Source organism: Ursus americanus, chromosome 23, assembly GCF_024610735.1.
Source record: "Ursus americanus isolate L20-20 chromosome 23, mUrsAme1.1.p, whole genome shotgun sequence".
Lineage (NCBI taxonomy): Eukaryota > Metazoa > Chordata > Mammalia > Carnivora > Ursidae > Ursus > Ursus americanus.
In genome coordinates this window covers 5,160,635-5,185,522 of record NC_142149.1, presented here as the reverse complement: position 1 = coordinate 5,185,522, position 24,888 = coordinate 5,160,635, and the positions used below count along the sequence as shown (strand labels likewise).

General features: G+C 51.1%; 1 protein-coding gene and 1 pseudogene across 3 annotated transcripts in view; one reads left to right on the top strand and one right to left on the bottom strand.

Annotated features, from left to right (window-relative positions):
* Positions 1-24,169, bottom strand: part of QRICH2 (glutamine rich 2) — a 33,818-nt gene extending 9,649 nt beyond the window's left edge. The window contains exons 1-14 of one of the 3 annotated variants that reach the window (XM_087854078.1): positions 23,645-24,169; positions 23,406-23,498; positions 22,069-22,128; positions 21,590-21,700; positions 7,630-8,686; positions 7,294-7,503; positions 6,659-7,188; positions 5,869-6,358; positions 5,269-5,727; positions 4,144-4,863; positions 3,454-3,633; positions 1,723-2,793; positions 1,070-1,155; positions 382-479 (exon numbers count right to left, since the gene is read on the bottom strand). In XM_087854078.1, coding sequence (XP_087710204.1) covers positions 382-479; positions 1,070-1,155; positions 1,723-2,793; positions 3,454-3,633; positions 4,144-4,863; positions 5,269-5,727; positions 5,869-6,358; positions 6,659-7,188; positions 7,294-7,503; positions 7,630-8,686; positions 21,590-21,700; positions 22,069-22,128; positions 23,406-23,498; positions 23,645-24,169 — 5,690 coding nt within the window. Of the gene's footprint in view, positions 1-381; positions 480-1,069; positions 1,156-1,722; positions 4,949-5,268; positions 5,728-5,868; positions 6,359-6,408; positions 6,424-6,658; positions 7,189-7,248; positions 7,504-7,612; positions 8,687-21,589; positions 21,701-22,068; positions 22,129-23,405; positions 23,522-23,553 lie in introns of all 3 variants that reach the window. The other 2 variants (XM_087854080.1, XM_087854079.1) reach the window with 2 other exon arrangements.
* LOC123803139 (cytosolic 5'-nucleotidase 3A-like) lies at positions 10,643-11,765 on the top strand (annotated as a pseudogene).
* Positions 24,170-24,888: the final 719 nt, after the last annotated feature.

Sequence of the window (24,888 nt, the reverse complement as noted above, 5' to 3'; positions counted from 1 at the left end):
TGCAACAGGCTCTGTCTAGGGGGTCCCAGGCGCTGCTTGTCCGGGGAGTGGGTGCCCACATGCTGGCCTGAGAGGTTTCTAGGGGGTGAGACCTGGCACCACCAAGAGAGGGCTCTGAGGGGCTCTGGCAAGTGCTCTCCTCCAGCCTCCAACTGGGGACAGAGACTGGCAGCTGTTTTCCTTCCAAGCCCTGGTGCTAAGCTGTTCGAAGAAACTGAGAAACTCCCACCAGCCACTTGAACTACTCCTGAAAGGCAGACACAACTTGGGTCAAAGACAGGGCCCAGTTCTGACTGGGAGTGAACTGAAGGCTGCCATCACCTCCCGGGCTGGGGATAGGAGATGCCCAGACACAAGCTGTTCTTGGCAGAGGCATTTCACCTGAGGATTCCCAGCTGCAAGCCCAGCTGGCCATTCTTCGTGTCTTCTCCTAGTCCTTGCTCCCCGTTGCCTTCCAGGATCCTCTGCATCCTGTCCAGCTATGAACCCAACGGAAGAGGAGGGTCAGCTAGGCTTGAGTTCTTTGCCTTCTGCATATGTGTCCGCAGCCCGAGCAAGCCTCTTTCCCGAGTCCGAGTCCTAATCCAAGCCTCTAACGAGAACCATGTGTCAATGTGTCCCTTCCGGACATCCATCCATCCATCCGTCCGTCCGTCCATCCATCCATCTGTCCGTCCGTCCGTCCCGTGGGTGTGGACAGCGGGCATTAAGAGAACAGCTGAAGGTCTAGTAGCCCCCTGCCATGGCCACTGGCTCCAGAGAGTCCCACAAACTTGGCTCCCAAGGCTGCTGCGGTGCCAGTGGGCTCTGTCGGAAATGAGCCCCACGTAACAAAAGGAGCACCGGCCTCCCTGTTGGTCCAGCCCGATCTTAACAGCTTTGAGCACCAGGTTTTAGATCCGGGAAATGAACATGATGCTGCCTGAGGCACACTGCCCACCTGACAGGTGTGTACAGATCCAATGAGATGATAACGTCAGCGCAAGGCCGGCGTGATCCATCAAAATGCAAATGGAAAGTGGGACTATCGGCACTCAAAGGCAAAGCGGGCGGACCCGCCCTTACTTACTTTTGCTTTTTCCTGCCGAACTTCTTTGGTCAAGGACTTTAAGGTCTTCAGCTGCTCCTCCAGGTCAGGGGGTACACTCTTTTTGACTGTGAAAAATGGAGGCCTTATTAGTCAGAAGGGTTCGATCTCCAGCAGGCTCCCAATCCCCGTTCCCAGCCCCCACAGTGAAGCTACCCCAACGAGCAGCAGGACATCTCACTTCTGCTTTTCCTGGTGACTGGGGAGAGGGGGATGGGAAGAAAGAAAAGAGGGGTGTCCTTACCCTCTAAAAAATCCACCTCATGCTTACTACCCTAAAGGGCCTTGGGACTACTGACCCACACTTCCCACCCATCTCTCAAATCTTAATTATTCTCTGGGCCCACAGCTGTGCATGGACCAAGGCGAAGTTGAAATCTTCGGCGTCCTCCCTCCCTGCCCACCGTCCTCAGCTGCTGCCCAGAGAGTCTGCCAGGGCACCGGAACCGCCTCACTCCTCTCCTGAGGCGCCTTCGCTCTGACTGGTTTAATTCCATCTCTTGGACCCCAAAGGCTAGAGTAGAGCCCACAATGGCTAAGAAGGGACACGCTATTTGCGGCGACTCCAGAAGAAGCCCAGCCGCCAGAGGAGGCCTGGGGATGCTGAATCCCTCCTCCGCACCAGTGGAACCCACCCATGAGCCCGAGCAGGTGCTGGATCTTCTCCAAGTCGCTCTGGCCAGCCTGCACCTCATCCAGCTCTTTCATGCTCTCCTTGAGCTCTGCATAGAGGCCACAGAGCTCTCCCATCAGACGAAATGTCTCCACTGCCACGGGGAAGCTTGGGGCCAGTTTATCCAGGGAATCGTGTCTTTCGCTCTGGAAATCACTCTTTTCTGATGAGACTCGGTAGAGATAGTTAAGAGAGTCTGTGCTCCTGGCAAAGGTGGCTGCTTGGCTTGGAGCAGTCCGGACAGAAATTCCAGGTTGGCCTGAGGCATATATTTGTTTTGGATCCAAACCTGTCTGGACATACGGATCTACCCCCAGGACGCCCGGGCCATGAGGGCCAGGATACAATAGGTCACGGGATTCTGGGATCGAGGATGCACGGTCATGCTGGTCTGTACCTGCTTGTACCTGGCCATGCTGATCGGGGCCAGGTGGTACCAAATGCTGTTGATCTTGCTGTGCGGACCCCACATGGGTGCTTAATGGTGTTAGGCCACGCTGGTCTGTGCCATGACGTAACAAACCTTGCTGGTAAGCTTCTGATAAACCCTCTTGGCCAATACCTGGTGCTGCCAAACCTTGATTGATTAGGAGTGGGGACACCTGACCATGTTGATATCCGCCAGGAGGTATTACACCATGCTGATCCGGACGCGATAAAAATCTTGGAAACTCTGGGTGGAATGTTGGAAAGCCACGAAGCTCTGTGCCTGCTGGTATCAAGCCTCGTTGTTCTGTACCAGGTTGCCTCAAGCCATGCTGATCTATCCCAGGTTGAACCAAACCACGCTGATCAGTACTAGGCTGCACGAAACTGTGTGGATATGTACCAGGCTGGACAAAACCCCGAGCATAAGCACCAGGTGGAACCAAACCATGTGGATAGGCACTAGATTGGACCAAACCTTCTGGATAGGCACCAGGTTGGATCAAACCACGTGGATACGCACCAGGCTGTACCAAACCAGGTGGATAGGCACCAGGCTGTACCAAACCAGGTGGATAGGCACCAGGTTGAAAAAAGCCACGTGGATCTATGCCAGCCTGTACCAAACCACGCTGATCCACTCCACGTTGCCCCAAACCAAGCTGATCTGCACCGGGTGGGACCAAACTACCCTGACCTGCACTAAGCTGGACCAAAGCAGGCTGACCTAAGCCAGGCTGACCTGCACCAGGTTGTACCAACCCATGCTGATCCATTCTAGGTTGGGCCAAACCACGCTGACCTGCACCAGGTTGCACCAAACCAGGCTGTGCTGCACCACGTTGGCCCCAACCACGTTGATCCATCCCAGGCTGACCTGTATCAGATGGCACCAAACCAGGCTGACCTGCACCAGGTGGGACCAAACGAGACTGAGCTGCACCACGTTGGGCCAAACCACGTTGATCCATTCCAGGCTGCACCAAATCAGGCTGACCTGTACCAGATGGTACAAACCTAGGCTGACCTGCCCCAGGTGGGACCAAGCCACGCTGATCCATTCCAGGTTGCACTGAATCAGGCTGAGCTGCACCATGTTGGGCCAAACCATGCTGTTCTATTCCAGGCTGCAGCAAACCAGGCTGACCTGTACCAGAAGGTACCAAACCAGGCTGGCCTGCACCAGGTTGCACCAAACCAGGCTGACCTGCACCAGGTTGCACCAAACCACGCTGATCCATTCCAGGCTGCGCCAAGCCAGGCTGACCTGTACCAGGTTGCAACAAACCACGCTGATCCATTCCGGGTTGGACGAAGCCAGGTTGACCTGAACCAGGTTGTACCAAACCACGCTGATCCATTCCAGGTTGTGCCAAACCAGGCTGACCTGTACCAGGCTGCACCAAACCACGCTGATCCATTCCAGGTTGTGCCAAACCAGGCTGACCTGTACCAGGTTGCAACAAACCATGCTGATCCATTCTTGGTTGGACGAAGCCAGGCTGACCTGTACCAGGTTGCAACAAACCACGCTGATCCATTCTTGGTTGGACGAAGCCAGGTTGACTTGAACCAGGTTGCACCAAACCACGCTGATCCATTTCGGGCTGGACCAAGCCAGGCTGACCTGCACCAGGCTGGACCAAACCACGCTGATCCATTCCGGGTTGGACCAAGCCAGCCTGACCTGCACCAGGCTGGACCAAACCACGCTGATCCATTCTGGGTTGGACCAAGCCAGCCTGACCTGCACCAGGTTGCACCAAACCACGCTGATCCATTCTGGGTTGGACCAAGCCAGCCTGACCTGCACCAGGCTGGACCAAACCACGCTGATCCATTCCGGGTTGGACCAAGCCAGCCTGACCTGCACCAGGTTGCACCAAACCATGCTGATCCATTCCAGGCTGTGCCAAACCACGTTGATCCATTCCAGACTGGACCAAGCCAGGCTGACCTGTACCAGATTGCACCAAACCAGGCTGATCCATTCCAGGTTGGACCAAGCCAGGCTGACCTGCACCAGGCTGGACCAAACCACGCTGATCCATTCCGGGTTGGACCAAGCCAGCCTGACCTGCACCAGGCTGGACCAAACCACGCCGATCCATTCCAGGTTGGACCAAGCCAGGCTGACCTGTACCAGGCTGGACCAAACCACGCTGATCCATTCCGGGTTGGACCAAGCCAGCCTGACCTGCACCAGGCTGGACCAAACCACGCTGATCCATTCCAGGTTGGACCAAGCCAGGCTGACCTGTACCAGATTGCACCAAACCAGGCTGATCCATTCCAGGTTGGACCAAGCCAGGCTGACCTGCACCAGGCTGGACCAAACCACGCTGATCCATTCCAGGTTGGACCAAGCCAGCCTGACCTGCACTAGGCTGGACCAAACCACGCTGATCCATTCCAGGTTGGACCAAGCCAGGCTGACCTGTACCAGGCTGGACCAAATCACGCTGATCCATTCCGGGTTGGACCAAGCCAGCCTGACCTGCACCAGGCTGGACCAAACCACGCTGATCCATTCCAGGTTGGACCAAGCCAGGCTGACCTGTACCAGGCTGCACCAAACCACGCTGATCCATTCCAGGTTGGACCAAGCCAGGCTGACCTGCACCAGGCTGGACCAAACCACGCTGATCCATTCCGGGTTGGACCAAGCCAGCCTGACCTGCACCAGGCTGGACCAAACCACGCTGATCCATTCTGGGTTGGACCAAGCCAGCTTGACCTGCACCAGGCTGGACCAAACCACGCTGATCCATTCCGGGTTGGACCAAGCCAGGCTGACCTGCACCAGGTTGTACCAAACCACGCTGATCCATTCCAGGCTGTGCCAAGCCAGGCTGACCTGCGCCAGGCTGACGTGCACCAGGCTGGACCAAACCACGCTGATCCATTCCAGGCTGGACAAAGCCAGGCTGACCTGCACCAGGTTGCACCAAACCAGGCTGACCCGCCCCAGGTTGCACCAAACCACGCTGATCCATTCCAGGCTGCACCAAACTAGGCTGACCTGCACCAGGTTGCACCAAAAAATGCTGATCCATTCCAGGCTGTGCCAAGCCAGGCCGACCTGCACCAGGTTGCACCAAATCACGCTGATCCATTCCAGGCTGTACTAAACCATGCTGATCCATTCCAGGCTGTACTAAACCAGGCTGACCTGCACCAGGTCGCACCAAACCACGCTGATCCATTCCAGGCTGTACTAAACCAGGCTGACCTGCACCAGGTCTCACCAAACCACGCTGATCCATTCCAGGCTGTACTAAACCAGGCTGACCTGTACCAGGTCGCACCAAACCACGCTGATCCATTCCAGGCTGTACTAAACCAGGCTGACCTGCACCAGGTTGCACCAAACCACGCTGATCTATTCCAGGCTGTACTAAACCAGGCTGACCTGCACCAGGTTGCACCAAACCACGCTGATCTATTCCAGGCTGTACTAAACCAGGCTGACCTGCACCAGGCTGCACCAAACCACGCTGATCTATTCCAGGTTGGACTAAACCAGGCTGACCCACCCCAGGTTGCACCAAACCACGCTGATCCATTCCAGGCTGCACCAAACTAGGCTGACCTGCACCAGGTTGCACCAAAAAATGCTGATCCATTCCAGGCTGTGCCAAGCCAGGCCGACCTGCACCAGGTTGCACCAAATCACGCTGATCCATTCCAGGCTGTACTAAACCATGCTGATCCATTCCAGGCTGTACTAAACCAGGCTGACCTGCACCAGGTCGCACCAAACCACGCTGATCCATTCCAGGCTGTACTAAACCAGGCTGACCTGCACCAGGTCTCACCAAACCACGCTGATCCATTCCAGGCTGTACTAAACCAGGCTGACCTGCACCAGGTTGCACCAAATCACGCTGATCCATTCCAGGCTGTACTAAACCAGGCTGACCTGCACCAGGTCGCACCAAACCACGCTGATCCATTCCAGGCTGTACTAAACCAGGCTGACCTGCACCAGGTTGCACCAAACCACGCTGATCTATTCCAGGTTGGACTAAACCAGGCTGACCTGTACCAGGCTGCACCAAACCACGCTGATCTATTCCAGGTTGGACTAAACCAGGCTGACCTGTACCAGGCTGCACCAAACCATGCTGATCTATCCCAGGTTGGACTAAACCAGGCTGACCTGTACCAGGCTGCACCAAACCACGCTGATCTATTCCAGGTTGGACTAAACCACGATGACCCGCACCAGGCTGCGCTATAGCAAGCTGACCTGCACCAGGTTGAACCAAACTACGCTGATCCGTTCCAACTTGGACCAAACCATGTCGATCCATTTCAGGCTGCACCAAAGCATACTGATCCATTTTAAGTTGGGCTGAATCTTGCTGACCCATTCCAGATTGTCCCAAACCAGATGGATATACATTAGGTTGTACCAGACCAAAAGGATATGCGACAGGCTGTCCCCAGCCACTGGGAGATGCATCAGCTTGTACCCAAGCAGGTAGATAAGCACCACTTGGATCTACAACAGGCTGGACCAAACCAGGCCGACCTGCATCAGGCGGACCTGCACCAGGCCGGACCAAATCACGCTGACCTGCACCAGGCTGGACCAAACCAGGCTGGACCAAACCAGGCTGGACCAAACCAGGCTGGACCAAACCAGGCTGACCTGCACCAGGCTGGACCAAACCAGGCTGACCTGCACCAGGCTGGACCAAACCAGGCTGACCTGCACCAGGCTGACCTGCACCAGGCTGGACCAAACCAGGCTGACCTGCACCAGGCTGACCTGCACCAGGCTGGACCAAACCAGGCTGACCTGCACCAGGCTGACCTGCACCAGGCTGGACCAAACCAGTCTGACCTGCACCAGGCTGGACCAAACCAGGCTGACCTGCACCAGGCTGGACCAAACCAGGCTGACCTGCACTAGGCTGGACCAAACCAGGCTGACCTGCACTAGGCTGGACCAAACCAGGCTGACCTGCATCAGGCTGGACCAAACCAGGCTGACCTGCACCACGTTGACCTGCACCAGACTGGACCAAACCAGGTTGACCTGCACCACGTTGACCTGCACCAGACTGGACCAAACCAGGTTGACCTGCACCAGGCTGACCTGCACTAGGCTGGACCAAACCAGGCTGACCTGCACCAGGCTGACCTGCACTAGGCTGGACCAAACCAGGCTGACCTGCACCAGGCTGGACCAAACCAGGCTGACCTGCACTAGGCTGGACCAAACCAGGCTGACCTGCACCAGGCTGGACCAAACCAGGCTGACCTGCACTAGGCTGGACCAAACCAGGCTGACCTGCACCACGCTGACCTGCACCAGGCTGGACCAGATCACGCTGACCTGCCCCAGTTTGGGCCAAAGCAGTCTGATCTGTACCAGTTAGTACCAAATCACGATGATCTGCCCCAGGCTGGAGTACATCATGCTGCTCTGTACCAGGTTGAATGAACCCAGATGTTTCCAAGCTGGGCTGCACAAAACCTTGCTGATCTGCAGCAACTTGCATCAAACCAGGCGATACCAAACCATGTTGATCTGTAAGATGTGGAACCAATCCATGCTGATTCATGCCAGGCAGTACCAATCCATGTTGATCCATGCCAGGCAGTACCAATCCTTGTTGATCCATGCCAGATATGAAAAATCCATGCTGGTCTATACCGAAGGGTAGCAATCCATGCTGATCCACACCCGGCTGTTGGTCTATGCCGGGAAGCACTGTGCCATACCGATTTGTGCTAAGTGGAACCATACCAGGCTGAACTGTACTAGGTAGTTGCAGTCCTCGCTGATCTGTGCCAGGTACCAATGGTGGCACCATACCATACTGATCCATGCCAGGTAGCACCAAGCCCTGCACATCCATTCCAGGCGGCATCATAGCAAGCTGACCCGTGCTGAGGGGTACCACACCATGTGGGTAAGTGCTAGGAGGACGCAATGCAAGCGGATCCGTGCCAAGTGGTCCTAATCCATGCTGATCTGGCCTGGGATAGATTTGACCCTGGCTTGTATCCGCCCCTCCATGCTGATCTGGGTACACCTGATGATGCTGATCTCTGGCCACAGTGGCTGAGGGTAAGTCCTGTTGACCTGCACCAGGGTGTGCCTCTCGTTCATCTTTTCTTAGATGGGCTAAGCTGTGCGGTGGTAGCTCTCTCGTCCTGCGACGATCTGACTCTACTCTGAATCGGGACATAGACGGGTGATGGGACTTTGCCAGGCCAGCTTCATCACGGGCTCTTGGGTGCTGTTCTCTACCAGGAAAGGCAGTAGCAGAGGCCCCTCTGCTTCGCTCCCTGGTAACCCCTTCAGAGGGGTTTCCTATGCCACTGATTCCTGATAAGGTCTGATCTGAGCCATGACCACCGGGAGAATCCAGAGCCGGGTCAGCACTTGGGCGCCTGATGGGGACTCCGCCTTGAAGCGTATCATCTGATGTAAAGGATGTGCGCCCTTTGCGTTTAGGGAGTCCTGTTGTCGTCTCTGAGCCCTGGTGGAAGCGGGAGAAAGAAGTCAGTAACTACAAGTAGAAAGGACTCTCTCACTATAAGACACGAAGGGAAGAAAATCTGGGACATCTGACTAGGATAACTTAGGGCTTTTGGAGAAAAACACCCTCTGGTCCCCAAAACTAGGCTGGACACAAAGACTCTGACATTCTTGAAGGATAGGTCTCCAAGGCTTTGAAAATCTGCACGTTAGCCGATGGCATCGTAATATGTTAATTCCCCTGTAAAAGACAGCGGGAACACTACACAATACAAGCCATCTACTCCAACTATCGCTGGGCCTACAAATAAAGGACATGAGTAATTTATTAAGTTTAAAATATAAAGTTTGTCCCATCATTGGCCTATTGGCAATGGTGAAAGTATCACCACAGGGCAAGTAAGCCATATATCCAAAATGTAAATGCACAAACTCCTGGGCCCAGAAATTCCACAGATAAGATTTTTCTCTACGGACTCTTGCGAAAGGCTTCTAGGACATACGTAGAGTCTGCAGCACTGCTCATGAAAACAGGTTATCACTAGGGGGCTGATATATGTAGGGGCACACCCACAAAATAGAACACTAAGAATCCGTTAAAAAATTATGGACTGTTTCCATTTCTAGCCCAAGCAGAATAACAGGAATTGGATTCACCTTCCCGTTTGTAACAACCAGACTCAAAAATGAAAACAAAACAAAAGCCCCAAAACTATGAAATAGTGGTTTTCTAGACGCTGGGTATCAGTTAGTGAAGGCTAGCCATCCCTGCAAGATGGGGAGACAAACTATGGGCGCCCTACTGTTGCCTCAGCTTACTGCCATTTCAACAGAGTTTCTAGGCTACAGTTCCAGGAGAGGGACTCCCTGAGTTGAGGGGACAGACCTGAACACTCAGGGAGACTGAGGCAGCAAGAGCTCATGGGACAGAGTAACAGAAAGAAAGGAGATGCACAGGGACGCCTGGGTGGCTCAGTCGGTTGAGCGTCTGACTCTCGATTTTGGCTCAGGTCATGATTTCAGGGTCCTGGCATCGAGTCCCGTGTCAGGCTCCATGCTCAGCAGGGACGGGGAGTCTGCTTGAGAAGTCTCTCTCCCTCTCCCTCTGCTCCTTCCCTGGCTCATGTTCTCTCTCTCAAATAAATAAATAAATAAATCTTAAAAAAAAAAAAAAAAGGAGCTACACATAGAGAGGCTTCAGGAGACCCGTAGAGGGTCCTCCTTGGGTGTTCAGCACAGAAATGATCAGCGTGTATATGTGAGGAAACTACCCAAGGTTGGGAAAAGAGCCATCTGCAAGGCTGGAGGGAACAGTGCCCAGACTCTCACAGGGTTGGGAACAGTGCCTGTTTCTATCAGCCAGTCTGGAAAAAACTCAATTCAGGGGAGAGTACTCAGAAAGGTGTTGCCTCAGAGGGGGAGAATAGTCGGCTCTACACTGAACACTGCTATGGACCCACTAAAAAAATCAACCACGGGCGCCTGGGTGGCCCAGTCAGTGCAGCATCTGCCTTTGGCTCAGGTCATGATCCTGGGATCATGGGACAGACCCCCGCATCAGGCTCTCTGCTCAGTGGAGAGTCTGTTTCTCCCTCCCCTTCCCCTGTTTGTGCCTCTCCCCCCCTCCACCTCTCTCTCTCAAATAAAAATCTCTTTTTAAAAAATCAACCAAACAAAATATACAGTAAAAGAAACAAGGGAATTAAAATGGTACACTAGAATACACTTATTTCACGCAAAAGAGACAGAATTGAGCAAGGGAGGTACAGAAAAGACCTAAGACATAACAGAAAGCTAAGAGCAAATGGAAGATGTAAACCTACTTTATCAGTAATTAAATACTCCAATCAGAAGACGGAGACTGAAAGACTGGATTTAAAAAACATGATCCGGGGGCCCCACGCTCACTGTGTGCAGCCTTTTCTTTTCGAGCCTGGAGGTACATGAGCCCCTCTCCATGGACTAGGCAGCCATGGCCAGGGAGGACACGGTAGCAAGCACCGGGGTGTGTGTCCTGGTGGCAGGAGTGGTGCTGGCCCAGGACATAGTCACCTCGAAGAGACACAGAAGGCAGAAGCCCAAGATGGCGGAGATGCCTGTACCCAAGCCCCGCCTCTCTGGACGGTGCTGACGGTCTCTGCCGCTGTGCTGTTGTTCTAGGACGATCAAGAACAGAAGAACTGGGAGCGCCTTTAAGGCAACTGAATAACCAATAAGTGACCAAACCAAGAACCTGCCGTATGTTTGCACATGAGGTCAGGAATCCAAAGAGTTCAGTTCATGTCAAGAACCCGCTAAGAGAGGAAGTTATCTGTGGTCTTATCAAAGAAGGACCTGGCACCCTTCAGATAATAACAGAGTCAACATGACACTAAGTAGATTTTCCCTCAAAGGGGAAGGATACCCAACATGCCATAATACCACTGACAACTATAAGCTGGTTACAAATGGAGGTCAAAAAGCGTTACTGCAGCTAAAGGGAAAAGATTATGCTCCTAAAATTGATCCTGTTCCTAAAACAGAAGAGAAGCAGCCTTTTATGGTTAAACAATACCCTCAATCACAGGGTTTGCTTGTTGAACAAGCTCTGCCAAAAGCTAAACTGAAAGAAATTGTGGCAGAATCTGATGTATGTTCAAGGAAGGATACGAGAATGTCTTTGATAAGCTCAACAACGCAGTCTCCCTGTGTTCGAATTTTCAGCTGGTATGGGTCCCTCGGGCTGGTGTTGATGATCCAAACGTCAGAGTTGTGACCAACTTCATGGATTCTGATGAACATGGGGTGTTCGAAGGACTTAAAGGAGAACTATTCCATGAATTTAACAAACCTGGTGGGGCTTTGAGCAACAAAGACCACCTCAATCAACTATAAGACAGTAACAAATTCTGCGGGGAGACTCCCAAGGAGGCTTAAGAATGGCAGACGGACTAGCCAATGTTGAACACATTCTGGAAACTGGATAGCAAAATAATAGAGTAGAGGAGCTTGTAGGAAAGTACATGGGCCCTTAGGATATTGTTTTAGTAAAAGATGAATCATTGGAGGTAGCTAACACTGTCTTACAGAAGACTCTGTAAACAAGCATTCTTTAAGGCCTCTTTCCTGTGGGTACAACTGATGCACGAACTGCCTATCCATTCATCTTGCCCAAAAACTTTTATTTATAATATATTCTTGCCCTTGAAGTTTTCCTTTGCATTACTGAATACCTTCAGGCACAATGAACCCATCAACTGGAAGCTCCTCTTTCTTCACCTCTCTCAATACACTCCTCACCATATTTTTTGACAGATTAAAAAGCCAAAAAACCAAAAAACCTTAAAGCCAAAATGTGAAAAGTGACTCCTCTAACTTTTCCAAAAATGAATTTTGTAGTTTATGTTATCACAAAGTTTTTTTTTTTTTTTTTTAAGATTTTATTTATTTGAGAGACTGAGTGAGTGAAAGAGAGCACAAGCCGGGGATGGGGGGGAGCAGCAAAGGGAGAAGGAGAAACAGGCTCCCTGCTGAGCAAGCAGCCCAGTGTGGGACTCAATCCCAAGACCCTGAGATCATGACCTGAGCCGAAGGCAGATGCTTGACTGACTGAGCCACCCAGGCATCCCCACCACAAAGTTTCTCAGGGCCTTTTTTATACTGGCAAAGTTTGTAGAAGTTAAAAAGAAGTTTTATGAAATGGTGAAATGATATGCGTGATTTCAAGTTTTGCTCTTTTTATAATTTGGGTGGATTATGCTGATGGCATAATCATCTCCTGATATTGTGTTATGTGTGATTATTTTGTTTTTGGAACATTAATATTTACCGTAAAATTATGGCACTTGGTGTTTGAAAAAACTCTTGGTATCCACATGTCACTAATCATCACAAAATGTTCTATAGTGAAGCACTGATAATAAACATGAAATGAAAAGCAAAACCAAAAAACAAAACCCACACATGATCCAACTATATGCCGTCTACAAGAGACATACGTCAGCGTCAATGAAAGAAACAGGTAGAAAGTGAAAGGATAGAAAAAATAAACTATGCAAATAGTAATTAAAAGAGAGCTGGGGGTGGTGCCTGGCTGGCTCATTTGGTGGAGCGAGTGACTCTTGATCTCAGGGTTTGTTTTTTTTTTTAAAGGGAATTTTTTTTTTTTTAAGATTATATTTATTCGACCGAGATAGAGACAGCCAGAGAGAGAGGGAACACAAGCAGGGGGAGTGGGAGAGGAAGAAGCAGGCTCATAGCGGAGGAGCCTGATGTGGGGCTCGATCCCATAACGCCAGGATCACGCCCTGAGCCGAAGGCAGACGCTTAACCGCTGTGCCACCCAGGCGCCCCTGATCTCAGGGTTTTGAGTCTGACCCCCACGTTGAATATAGCGATTACTTAAAAAAAAAAAAAAAAAAAAGAACAAGAGAGAAGTGGAGTGGCTGTACTAATATCAGGCAACATTGTTTTTTTGTGTTTTTTTTTTAAAGATTTTATTGATTTATTTGACAGAGAGAGACAGCCAGCGAGAGAGGGAACACAAGCAGGGGGAGTGGAAGAGGAAGAAGCAGGCTCCCAGTGGAGAAGCCCGATGCGGGCCTCCATTCCAGAACGCCGGGATCACGCCCTGAGCCAAAGGCAGACGCTTAATGACTGAGCCACCCAGGCGCCCCAAATATCAGGCAACATTGTTAACAGAGACACAGAAAGACATTTTATACCGACAAAAGAGTCAATTCATTAGGAAGATATAATAGTTTTAAAAACATATATGAACCGAACAACAGTGCCCTAACAAACGTAAAGAAAACCTGACAGAATTAAAGGGAGAAACAGTTCAACAATAATAGTTGCAGACTTTAATACCCCACTTTTGACAGGGATAGAACAAAGAGGCAGAAGATCAACAACAAAATAAAAGACTTGAACCACAGACCAACTAGACCAGCAGACATCTGTAGAACACTCCACCCATCAAGATCTGAATAAACACTCTTGCGTACACACAGAACATTTTCCACAACAGACCATATGTTAGGCCACTAGAAAACAAAATGAAACACAAAAGCACAGGAAAAATAAAGATGTTTTCAAACACATAAATACAAGCCGAAATTCATCAACGGCAAGACTCACACTACAGGTAATGTTAAGCGAAATCCTTCAGGCAGGCAGAAAATGATACCAGATGGAAACCTGGATCTACACAAAGGGGTAACAAGCACTGGAAATGTTTTTCTTGACTCAAATCCCTTTGAAAGATAATTGACTGAACAAAACAAGCACAATGTATTGTAGGGTTTATAACAAACGTAAAAGTAAAATGCATGACAGCAACAGCATAAAGCAGGCATTGGTAAACAACGGCCCATGGGCCAATCCAGCCCATCATCATGTTTTTGTAAATGACATTTTTTTGGGACACAGGCAAGCTCATTCATTTATGTATTGTTCATGGTTGCTTTCACACAATAACAACGGTGTTGAGCAATTGTGACAAAGACTGTATGACCCTCAAAACCTAAAATATTTACTTGATTCCATCACAAAAACTTTGCTGATTCCAGAAATAAAAGCCCCTGCAAATATTTTAAAGTCCTTATACTATTTGCGAAGTGGTATAATATCACTTGAAGATGGATTGTGGTTAAGTTAAAGAAGTATAAATCTATAAACCCTAAAGCAACCACTCAAATAACAAAGATGTACAGCTAATAAGCCAACAAAGGAGATTAAAAAACAAAAACACTCAAATAATACAAAAGAAGTAGAAAAAGAAGGAAAAAGGAACAAAAAGCAGATGGAACAAACAGAAAACTAATAGCAGGATGACAAACTCAACCCTAATTATATCAATAATCACATTAAACGTAAATGATCAAAACAGCCTGATTAAAAAGCAGAGATTGTCACGGGCGCCTGGGTGGCTCAGCTGGTTTAGCATCTGACTTTAGCTCAGGTCATGATCTCAGGGTCCTGGGATTGAGCCCCATGTTGGGCTCCCTGCTCAGTGGGGAGTCTGCTTCTCCCTCTCCCTCTTCCTCTGCACAACCCCCACCCCCCACTTGTGCTCACACTCTCTCAAATAAATTAAAAAAATCTTTTTTTAAAACATCAGAAATTGTCAGATGGGGTAAAAAAGCAAGACCAACTACATGCCACTTACAAGAAAAAAAATTTACATAGCGAGACACAAATAGGTAAAAGAAAAAAGAATGGGACAAGGTACACCATGCTCACACTTTCAAAAGAAAAAAAAAGCTGGAATCACTATATTAATATTAGACAACGTAGATTTCAGAGCTAAGAATATTACTAGGGATAAAAAGTTCATTTCTTGGGACACCTGGGTGACTCAGTCAGTTAAGCATCAGGTCATGATCCCAGGGTCCTGGGATTGACCCCACATCAGGCTCCTTGCTCAGCAGGGAGTCTGCTTCTCCCTCTGCCTACAGCTTCCCCTGCTTGTGCTCTCTCTCTCTCTCTCTCTCTCCCCCTCTCACAGATAAATAAAATCTTAAAAAAAAAAAAGTCATTTCTTAACATAAGGAGATCAATTCATCAAGAGATCATAACAATCCTAAATGTCTCTGCACCTAGTAACAGAGCTTCAAAATATGTGAAGCAAAGCCTGACAGACCTACAAGGAATTATGAACAAATCCTCAGTTACAGTCGGAGATTTCAATACCTTTCTCTTGCTAATTGACAAGTAGGCAGAAAATCGGCAAGGACACTGTATTCATTTTCTGGCGCTGCTATAACAAACAGAACGGGTGACTTAAAGCAACAGAAATGTATTGTCTCCCTGCTCTCGAGGCCAGAAGTTTGGGATCCAGGTGTTGGCAGGGTTGGTTCCCTCTAAAGCTGTGAGGGAGAATCTACTCCATGCTCTCTCTGGCGTCTGGTGGCCTCAGGCATTTCCTGATGGCTGTCTTCTCCCAACCATCTACCGACAATCGTCTTCTCTCTGTACGTGTCCGTCTTTCTGTCCAAATATCCCCTTTTTATAAAGACTCACTTATATTGGATTAGGGCCCACCCTAATGACCTCATCTTAACTTGATCATCTGCAAAGACCCATTTCCAAATAAGGTTGCATTTACAGGTACTGGGATTTAGGACTTCAACACCTTTTGGGAGGGGCGGGGAAATTAAAACAGTTAACAGTTAAAACAGTTTCACCCTAACGATGCAGTAAACTTGAACAACACTCTAACCTACTTGACCCGAATGACAGGATACTTTCCCCAAGAGCAGAAGACACACTGTTCTCAAGGGCACACAAAACACTTACCAAGATAGACCATATTCTGGGCCATAAAATATACATCCATCAATTTTAAAGGACTCCAGTTGTACAAATTATATTCTTTGATCACAGTGGAATTAAATTAGAAATTAGTGACAGAAAGATCCCTGGAAAATCCCCAAATATTTAGAAACAAAATAACAGCCTGCTAAATAGATCATGGATGAAAGAAGAAATCAATGGGATATAGAAAGTATTTTGAACTATATACCAGAACTTGAGGGTTGCTGCTAGAGCAATACTTAGGGACATATTTATAGCACTAAGTGCCAATACTGAAATAGAAAAGAGTCTCAGCTTGCACTTCAAGAAACTAGCAAAAGAAGAGCAAATTAAACCCAAAGCAAGCAGAAGAAAGGAAATGATGAAGAGCAGAGCAGACAGCAATGGACAGAAAACAACAAAGAAATTCAATGAAATGAAAAACAAGTTATTTGAGCAAATCAATATAATTGATAAACCTCTAGACAGGCTGATGAGGAGTAAGAGAGAAGAGACACAAATTACCAACATCAGGAATGTCATCAAGGAAATGCTAATTAAAACATGATACCACGCCACACCTATTAGTATGGTCAAAATCTGGAACACTGACAACAGCAAATGGTAACAGGGTTCTGAAGCAACAGGAACTCTCATTCATCGTTGGTAGGAATGCAAAATGGTACAGCCACTGTGGAAGACAGTTGGCAGTTTCTTACAAAACTAGACACACCCCATACACCAGCAATCACAGTCCTTGGTATTTAGCCAAAGGAGGTGGAAACCTATGTCCATACAAAAACCTGCACACAGATGCCGACAGCAACCTTATTCATAACTGACAAAACTTAGAGGCAACCAAGAAGCCCCGCAAGTAGGTGAATGGATGAACAAATTGTGGTCCATCCCAAACCATGGAATCTTATACAGCGCTAAAAAGAAATGAGCTATATCGAAGCATGAAAGAACGTCGAGGAAACTTAAATGCACGGTGCTAAGTGAAAGAAGCCATCATACCGTAGGATTCCAAGTATAGGACATTCTGGAAAAGGCAAAACAATGGAGACAGGGAAGGGATCGGTGGCTGCCGGCGGGGAGGGAGAATGAAGAGGCTGAGCACAGAGGATTTTAGGGCCGCAAAACTACCGCGTATGGTAGGATGGTGGTGCATCCGTGCCGTTACCCATCTGTCCAAACCCATAAATTGTACAACACCAAGAGTGCACTTGGTTAAAACTCTGGACTTGGAGTGACATTACGTGTCCATGTAGGTTCACCAGCTGTAACAAAGGTACTGCTCTGGGTGGGGGATGTTGTTAGTGGCGAAGGTTACACATGTGCATATGGGAAGAAGGTATGTGGGAAACCTCTATACCTGCTACTCAACTTCTTTAAATTTCTTTATTTTTTTTAAAAGATTTTCTTATTTGAGAGAGAGAGACTGAAAGAGAGCACAAGCAGGGGGAGGGGCAGAGGGAGAAGCAGACTCCCCACTGAGCAGGGAGCTCCAATGTGGGGCTGGATCACAGGACCCTCACATCCTGACTTGAGCTGAAGGCAGATGCTTAACCCACTAAGGCACCCAGGCGCCCCTTTAAATTTATTTTTTATTTATTTAAGCAAGCTCCATGCCCAATGTGGGGCTTGAACTCACGTCGCAGTGATCAATAGTCACTGCTCCACCCACTGAACCAGAGAGGCACTCCTATACCTTCTACTCAGTTTTGCTGTGAACCTAAAACTCTAAAAACGAAGTATCTTTTTTTTAAAGTCAATTTTTCAATGTGGGGGGAGAATGTCTCTCCATGAGCCACAGCTGGCAGTTTCCCCACTGCCCCCTTTCCGGCATATCTAATTCTGCTGTGTTGTGACCCCCATCACAATCATTTTTTAGCCCGGATCCAGGTTCCAATGATTATAATCTTTTTTTTCTCCTTGATTTTTTTTTTTTTAAGTAATCTCTACCGTCAACATGGGACTCCCAACTCACAACCCCAAGGTCTAAGAGCTGTATGCTCTACTGACTGAGCCAGCCAGGTGCCCCCAGTGCTGCTAATCTGAAATGTCATCGGCAACTTGCTCTACACCTGTTGACCAGCCTCTGTAAAGATGCAAACACACAGCTGTTGGTAGGGCATGCTGGCCAGGGTGAGGCTGGCAGCGCCCCAGGGTAAGCACGTACTCCCTGGACACCGGAAGACCTCGAAATGTCAGCAAAGCAATTTCCTACTACTCACAAAGAACTTACAAGATCCCAGGAAGCAGGAAAGATGTGCAACCTCTTCGGACCTCACCCAGTCAGAGTCTTCCCGGGTGGGGGGCACAGCACTTCCCTCTGAGGTGCGGAGCTGCCCCAAACCACTGAACAAACACGCTAGTGCAGTGTCCTACATTCATTTTCTGCTGCTGCAGAACAAGTTAGCACAAACGTAGACATCGAAACAGCACGAGTTTATCATCTCAGTTTCCGTGGGTCCGAGTCTGGTCATGGTTTATCTGGGTTCACTGTCGGGGCCTCAGCCTGCAGTCCAGGCCAAGCTGTGGCCTTATCTGAGGCTCAGGGCTGTCGCCAGAACTCAGCTCCTCAAGGCTGGAGCTCTTAGCTCCTAGAGACCACTCGCAATCCCAGCCATACGGCCCCCTCCATAGGGCCGTCCTCTGGTTTCACTTCCTCCAGGAGGGCTCGCCTGATTAGGTCGGGACCACCCGATCCCTCCTTTGATGAGCTCAAAGTCAATCTATTAGCAACCTAATTATGGGAGAGATGCCCCACCCCGTCTGCGGGTTCCGCCCACAGCCGAGGGGATCCTACGTGAGCACGGCAGAGGTGGGAATCTTGGCAACCATGTTAGGGTTCTGACTATCACGCGGAAAGGCCTACCGGACTGGAAAATCAACCACTGCAAACCCCCACCACCAAAAAAAGGAAGGAAGGAAACGGACACCGTGCAGGATGCCGAAGGCAGGTCTGAAAAGGCACCCCAGAAGCGACTGCTGTGGACTTGCTGTCCAGGTTACTGCCCAACGCTCAGAACCAAGAGTAACAGGAAATGGCAGGAGAGTGGGGCTAAACCTGGCAGACCAGCCCATCACTCACGAGGTGCTCCAAGAGGAGGAAGGGGACTGTATGACTATGTTCCCAATGGCTATGTACCCACAGCTTAGTGGCTTACAACATGAATTTGCCATTGTAACAGCTCAGAGGGTCAGAATTCCAGAGCTAGTTGCACTGGGCCGAAGTCAAGGTCACGGGCGGGGCTGGCGAAGGCACAGGCTCTGGGCACACCAGCTCCCGCGTTTCCTCTGGCTTCTTAGGGAGGCCGGTGTTCCTTGGCTTGTGCCTGCGTCGCTCCAGTCTCTGCTTCTGTGGCCGCATCGCCTTCCCCTCTTCTGCGGTGGCATCTTCTTCCTCCCTCTTACGGGTACCTTTGTGATCACACCACCAGGCCCACCCAGATGATCCAGAACCAGCCCCCATCTCACGATCCTTACTATTTCATCTCCGCGAGTCCCCTTCTCTGTGTAAACCGACATAGTTCAGCTTACCGCGGTGACTAAAAGCAAAGTCATGGTTTTACAGAACACACGTTTGCAATCCTAGGAACACGGACATAACGGCTACAGGGGTGGGGGAGGGGCACAATGGGGTTTTAGAAAAGTTGGCTGTTTCCGTTACTGGCGTTAGAGGAGACCCACGTCGTTTCTGAGGATCATGGGAACCGAAGTCATGAGCGCCCGAGCTGACCTCCTAACAGGAACGGTGCTTCGGACGCAGCTGGATTTCTAAACAACAAACGCTAACTGCACAGCCCGCTTCCAGCTGGGAAAACCCAGAACACAGCCCTCTGCTGCTCTGTCCTCACACCCTGCACCAACAAGCCAGGGACCTGGGGGGCAGCGATGCCAGGTGCTCGCTCCATGTTAAGACGACTTGTCAACTCTCGCACCTTCAAGATGGTCAACCTCGTAGGACTTTCCCCCCGAAGAGTGCCTCGTGCCAGCTCTCCTTCTTTCAGCAAGCCTAAGGTGGTGTCATTTAAAATGCGCCATCAATTTCTGAACCCGCAAGACAAGGAATATGCTGCAATTAATTACAAAACACTGTCCACTCAAAGACACAACCTGATTTCACACTAAAACGTGAGGGAAAACAACTTTTAAAAACAATAAAATGTGAGGGGAAATATGCATCTTTGAACCAACGGGTTTGAGTCAAAATACATTTAAGTCCCTCCTTTCCTGCAAACCTGGGAGGCTGTGCGACGAGCCACTTGGTGGCGCCAAAAGGTCCACTCTTCCCACTGTTGCTGTGGGTACTGGGGGGTCAAACTTTTGGAGTAACCCGGAGGCACAAAGCCAGAAGGTGATTATCCAGACCAAAAGGGCAGCTGATCCTCGTCCCTGACGGCCATTTGATAATACCCATTTTATTCAGATGGAGAAAGGGTGGGGATCTAAAAACGATTTGGAGGGCACCTGCGTGGCTTCGTTGGTGAAGCATCTGCCTTTGGTTCAGGTCACGATCCTGGGGTCCTGGGATTGAGCCCTGCATCAAGCTCCTTGCTCAGCGGGGAGTCTGCTTCTCCCTGCCCCCTCCCCTGCTCATGCTCGTACTCTCTCTCTCCCCCTCCCTCTCACTCTCAAATACATAAATAAAATCTTAAAAAGTAATAAATAAAAATGATTTAGTTATCCTGTGCAGGGCCCCCTTAAGACATTTTATTTTTTTTTAAAAGATATTATTTATTTATTTTGACAGACAGAGACAGAGAGGGAACACCAGCAGGGGGAGTGGGAGAGGAAGAAGCAAGCTCCTAGCGGAGGAGCCTGATGTGGGGCTGGATCCCAGAACACAGGGATCACGCCCTGAGCCGAAGGCAGATGCTTAATGACTGCGCCACCCAGGTGCCCCAAGACATTTTATTTCTAAGGTTGGTCATCTTTGTCCACTAAGCATAAAGGGACTCAGGCATTTCAGACCAGACTGTAAAGGAGCTTTGAAAAGCTACAAAAGCTCATCAAAACTACACTCAGTTGGGGCGCCTGGGTGGCACAGCGGTTAAGCGTCTGCCTTCGGCTCAGGGCGCGATCCCGGTGTTATGGGATCGAGCCCCACATCAGGCTCTTCCGCTATGAGCCTGCTTCTTTCTCTCCCACTCCCCCTGCTTGTGTTCCCTCTCTCGCTGGCTGTCTCTATCTCTGTCGAATAAATAAATAAAATCTTTAAAAAAAAAAAAAAAAACTACACTCAGGTACCATTTTCCTTCCAACTGGAAAAAACTGGGTTCAGACAGACAGTGCTGGTGGGGACTCGAGAAACAAGTTCTCTCCCACGTTGTTGGGGAGGGTCTAAATTGGAACCGTATCTGTGGAAGACAGTTTGGCAAAAGGGAGCCAAATCACAAACCCGCATTCCCTTTCCAGGAATGCACCCTACGGATACGTTTGCAAATGTGAATGTCACATTGGAGCGTGGTTTGTTGTAAGACTGGAAAAAACACTCAGAACACCCATAATAGGAAACCTGGAATTACGAACATCCACGTAATGGACTACTGTGCAGTAGCAAGGAGGGAGAGGTCCGGGGAGCCCCACCCGAAACCAGTGCCCAGGTCCCCAGTTTGTTCACCCCTTGTGAGGCCCTCCAGCCATCAGTAATCGCTTGCTCCAGCTCCTCCCAGGTGACCATGGTGACTTCTTCTCCAACAGGCATCAAACTCATCTTCCGGCTCACTAGATTCTGATGGTAATAGACAACATGGAGGCAGACAGACAAACAGACACACACACACACACACCCCATTTAATCCCAGAAAGCTTTAGGAACAGAACTGCACTAACAGAATCCATTGCCCTAGTCCCGAGGAGAAGTCACCGTCCTTCAAATGACCTGTGAGTCTTGGGCAGCCACTTTCCTGTCCCATGTGGGCCCCTGGTGGGACACCGGGCAGGGATGGGAAGGATTTCCCCTCAATCCAGGGGCAGTGCCCAGAGGGGCAGAGGGTATCACCCTACCTCGGAGGGACAAAGACATCTGGGCCGGGAGTCTGGACATCCGCCCCTACTGCCCCCTTGAGGGCCCTTCGTCACAGAACTTGCCCACATTACCAGGAATTCATCCCGATCTCTGACTATCTTCTCTAGTACATCAATCCGTTGGAGGGCTTTCTGGAAGAAGAGTTCAGAGATGGAGGATCAAAACAGACTCTCCTATGGCCCCTACACACACACACACACACACACACGCACTCACAGGGGAGAAGAAGAAAGGTGTGTGGATCTTACAGGAGCAGGGAGTAGAGGGGGGCTGCTAAATCAGCTAAATCGTTTTCTTTCCAGCCAACAAGAGGCAGGAAAGTGAGGTGTGGGGTGGTATTGGGGGACAATGTGCCAAGAGCAAATGCTAACACAGGGGTGGGAACCTTTGGTCTTGGGATTCAATTCATCCTACCCACGAACGAAACATTCCAGCGCTGCAGAATGAGGCTGGCTTCGCCTCTCAAGGACAAAAATGATCAGGTCCTTCAAGGGTCTGAATGGGTGTGTGGTTTAAAGAGAAAAGCATCCCAAAAGAACCCAAACAAGGGGCGCCTGGGTGGCTTACCCGGCCTTCCGCTCAGGTCATGATCCCAGAGTCCTGGGATCGAGTCCCACATCCGGCTCCTCGCTCTGAGGGGAGCCTGCTTCTCCCTCTTCCTGCCATTTTCCCTGCGTGAGCGGGGCCCTTGTTCACACGCACTCTCTCTCTCCCAACTAACTATCATCTTAAAACAAAACAAAACAAATTGCTACAACTTAAGTTGTTCCATATGACTTCTGCAAACCTCCGAAAAGTAGGAATCTAAAGGTAAAACAAGCCTTTAGTCCAAAAAAAAAATCTAAAACCCCAAAACACACTTAGAAAAGAAAAGCTTCCCGGGCAAAAGTGAGTCCCGCTTGGGGCCCAAGGCCTGGGATGAGGGGCAGAATGGGGTCAGAAGCCCCCCGCGGCCTCCCTCAGCCTCTCCCTGGGCTTTTCTTCCTGACTGCCCCTCGTCCTCCTTCCAGAGCTGAGCCCCTGGGTGGCTCCCGGAGGGCCTGAGATAGGACCACTGTCTAGTGTTTTGGGGCCCTACTGTTCATCTGAGGGGGTTCTACACCTTTCTCCAAGAAAACGAAGATTCAAATGGCTGCCTGCGCACCTGCTGGGGTGACCACAGAGCTCTCTCCATCCCAGCCCCTCCTCCCGGGCTCCACTTTGTCTTTCAAGACCCACCACCTCCCTTCTTTATTCTTGTTTAAAGGAAATTCGCTCAAAGAATATTCTGAGAAGTCGTCAGCTCCCCCCTGGGCCGGTTCAGGATCCCTGGGGCGGGGAGAGAAGGGGCAGTGGAGTCGCGAGGACAGGCACTTCATGAGAAGGGGCGACTCCGCGTTCCGCGAGGTGGGGTCCCCGCCGTCCTCACCGCAAGGCTCGACTCGGGGAGCTCCTGCGCCTTTTCCTGGGCTTCTTTGAGGGTTTTCACGTCCTCCACTACCTCGCGCAGCAGCTCCATGGCCTGCAAGATGGAGACGGGGCCGTTAGCAGTCCCGGCGCGCCCACCACGCCGGCGCCTCCCCGCTCCCACCGCCTCCCTTCCGGCCGCAGGAGCGGCCTGTGGGCTCCGCCCCCTCCCGCCCCCCGCCCCGCGCTCACCTGGGAGACCTGGGAGACGGTGGCCCGCTCGCCCTTCGCGATTTTCAGCGAGCTTGCTCGTGCCCGGGCCGGCGTCAGCGTGGCCGGCTCCTCCTCCAGCCAGTGCCGGGCGTCCAGCTCGCTGATGGGAGCCGTAAGGTGCTGCACGTGGCTCACGATGCCCTGCACCTGGCTCGTGACGGTCTTGAGCTGCCGGCTGAGGTCCTGGACCTGGCCGCCCAGGCCCTTCACCTGGCTCTCCAGCGCCACTGCGGCCGTCGGCGGCTTGGTCAAGCTGGCGCGCGGCTTCTCTTTGGACACGGCCAGCTGCGGGGCGCTGAGCACGGCCTGCGGGGGCTCCAGGGTGAGGCTGGGCTCCGGCGACGGCGACTGGAAGTTGATGCGCACCTCCTGCAGGTTGAGGCTCCGGAGCATGGCCACGACGAGAGTGTGCAGAGCCGTGAAGTTGACGGCGCCCACCTCCGGGGTGCCGATGGCCAGGTCGGCCAGCTCCCGGAGGGAGACCGTGGTGGTGGCCGCCGTCGCGGGCGGCATCGTGCGCCCTCTCAGCGGCGGTCCGCGCCCTCGGCCGGCCGGGCGCCCATGTCCCTCTCACTGCCCGCCGCGCCTCTGGGCGCTCTCCGGGGCACCAGTCACTGTCTGCAGCCCGCCTGGAGGACGGAGTGGAGGCGCCTGGCCGCCGGGCTTCCCACTCTCTGCCTCTGGGGACCCGCGCCCGCTTCCCCAGCGGGGTCCGGACACCTGCCTACCCTCCGCTGTCCAGTCGTCCGGTCTCCGAGCTACAGCCCTGGGCCGCCCTCCCCTCGCGCCGGGTGGAGGCCAGTGGACGTTTGGAACGGGAGGGACGGCCCCGTTCGCTGCCCGGTTGTGCGAGCCCCCGCGCGCCCCGAGGGTTCTGCGAAAGAACTGGCGCGGTCCAGAGGGGCACGGCGCTTTGCGGGACCGCCCACACGCGAAGCTACCCCTCCAACTCGCAAGGGGAGCCCATCCTGGCGGGGTCTTGGGAAACCTGGCCATACCCCAAGGCACCACAAATTGTTACCATCAGTAAACGCTCCTAAAGGGGCTATGGGGCTGTGTCAAGGCACTGCTATGGGAGCACAGCAGTTTGGGGAGGGGAGGCCTCCTATGGCTCACCTAGATTCCAGACGCCCCTTAACCTAGGAAGGCCTCTCATTCACTCAGCCACTAAGGACGGACAGATTTGAGACACCATGTGTGTCCTGAGCTCAGTTCCATTATTTAGGGATGCA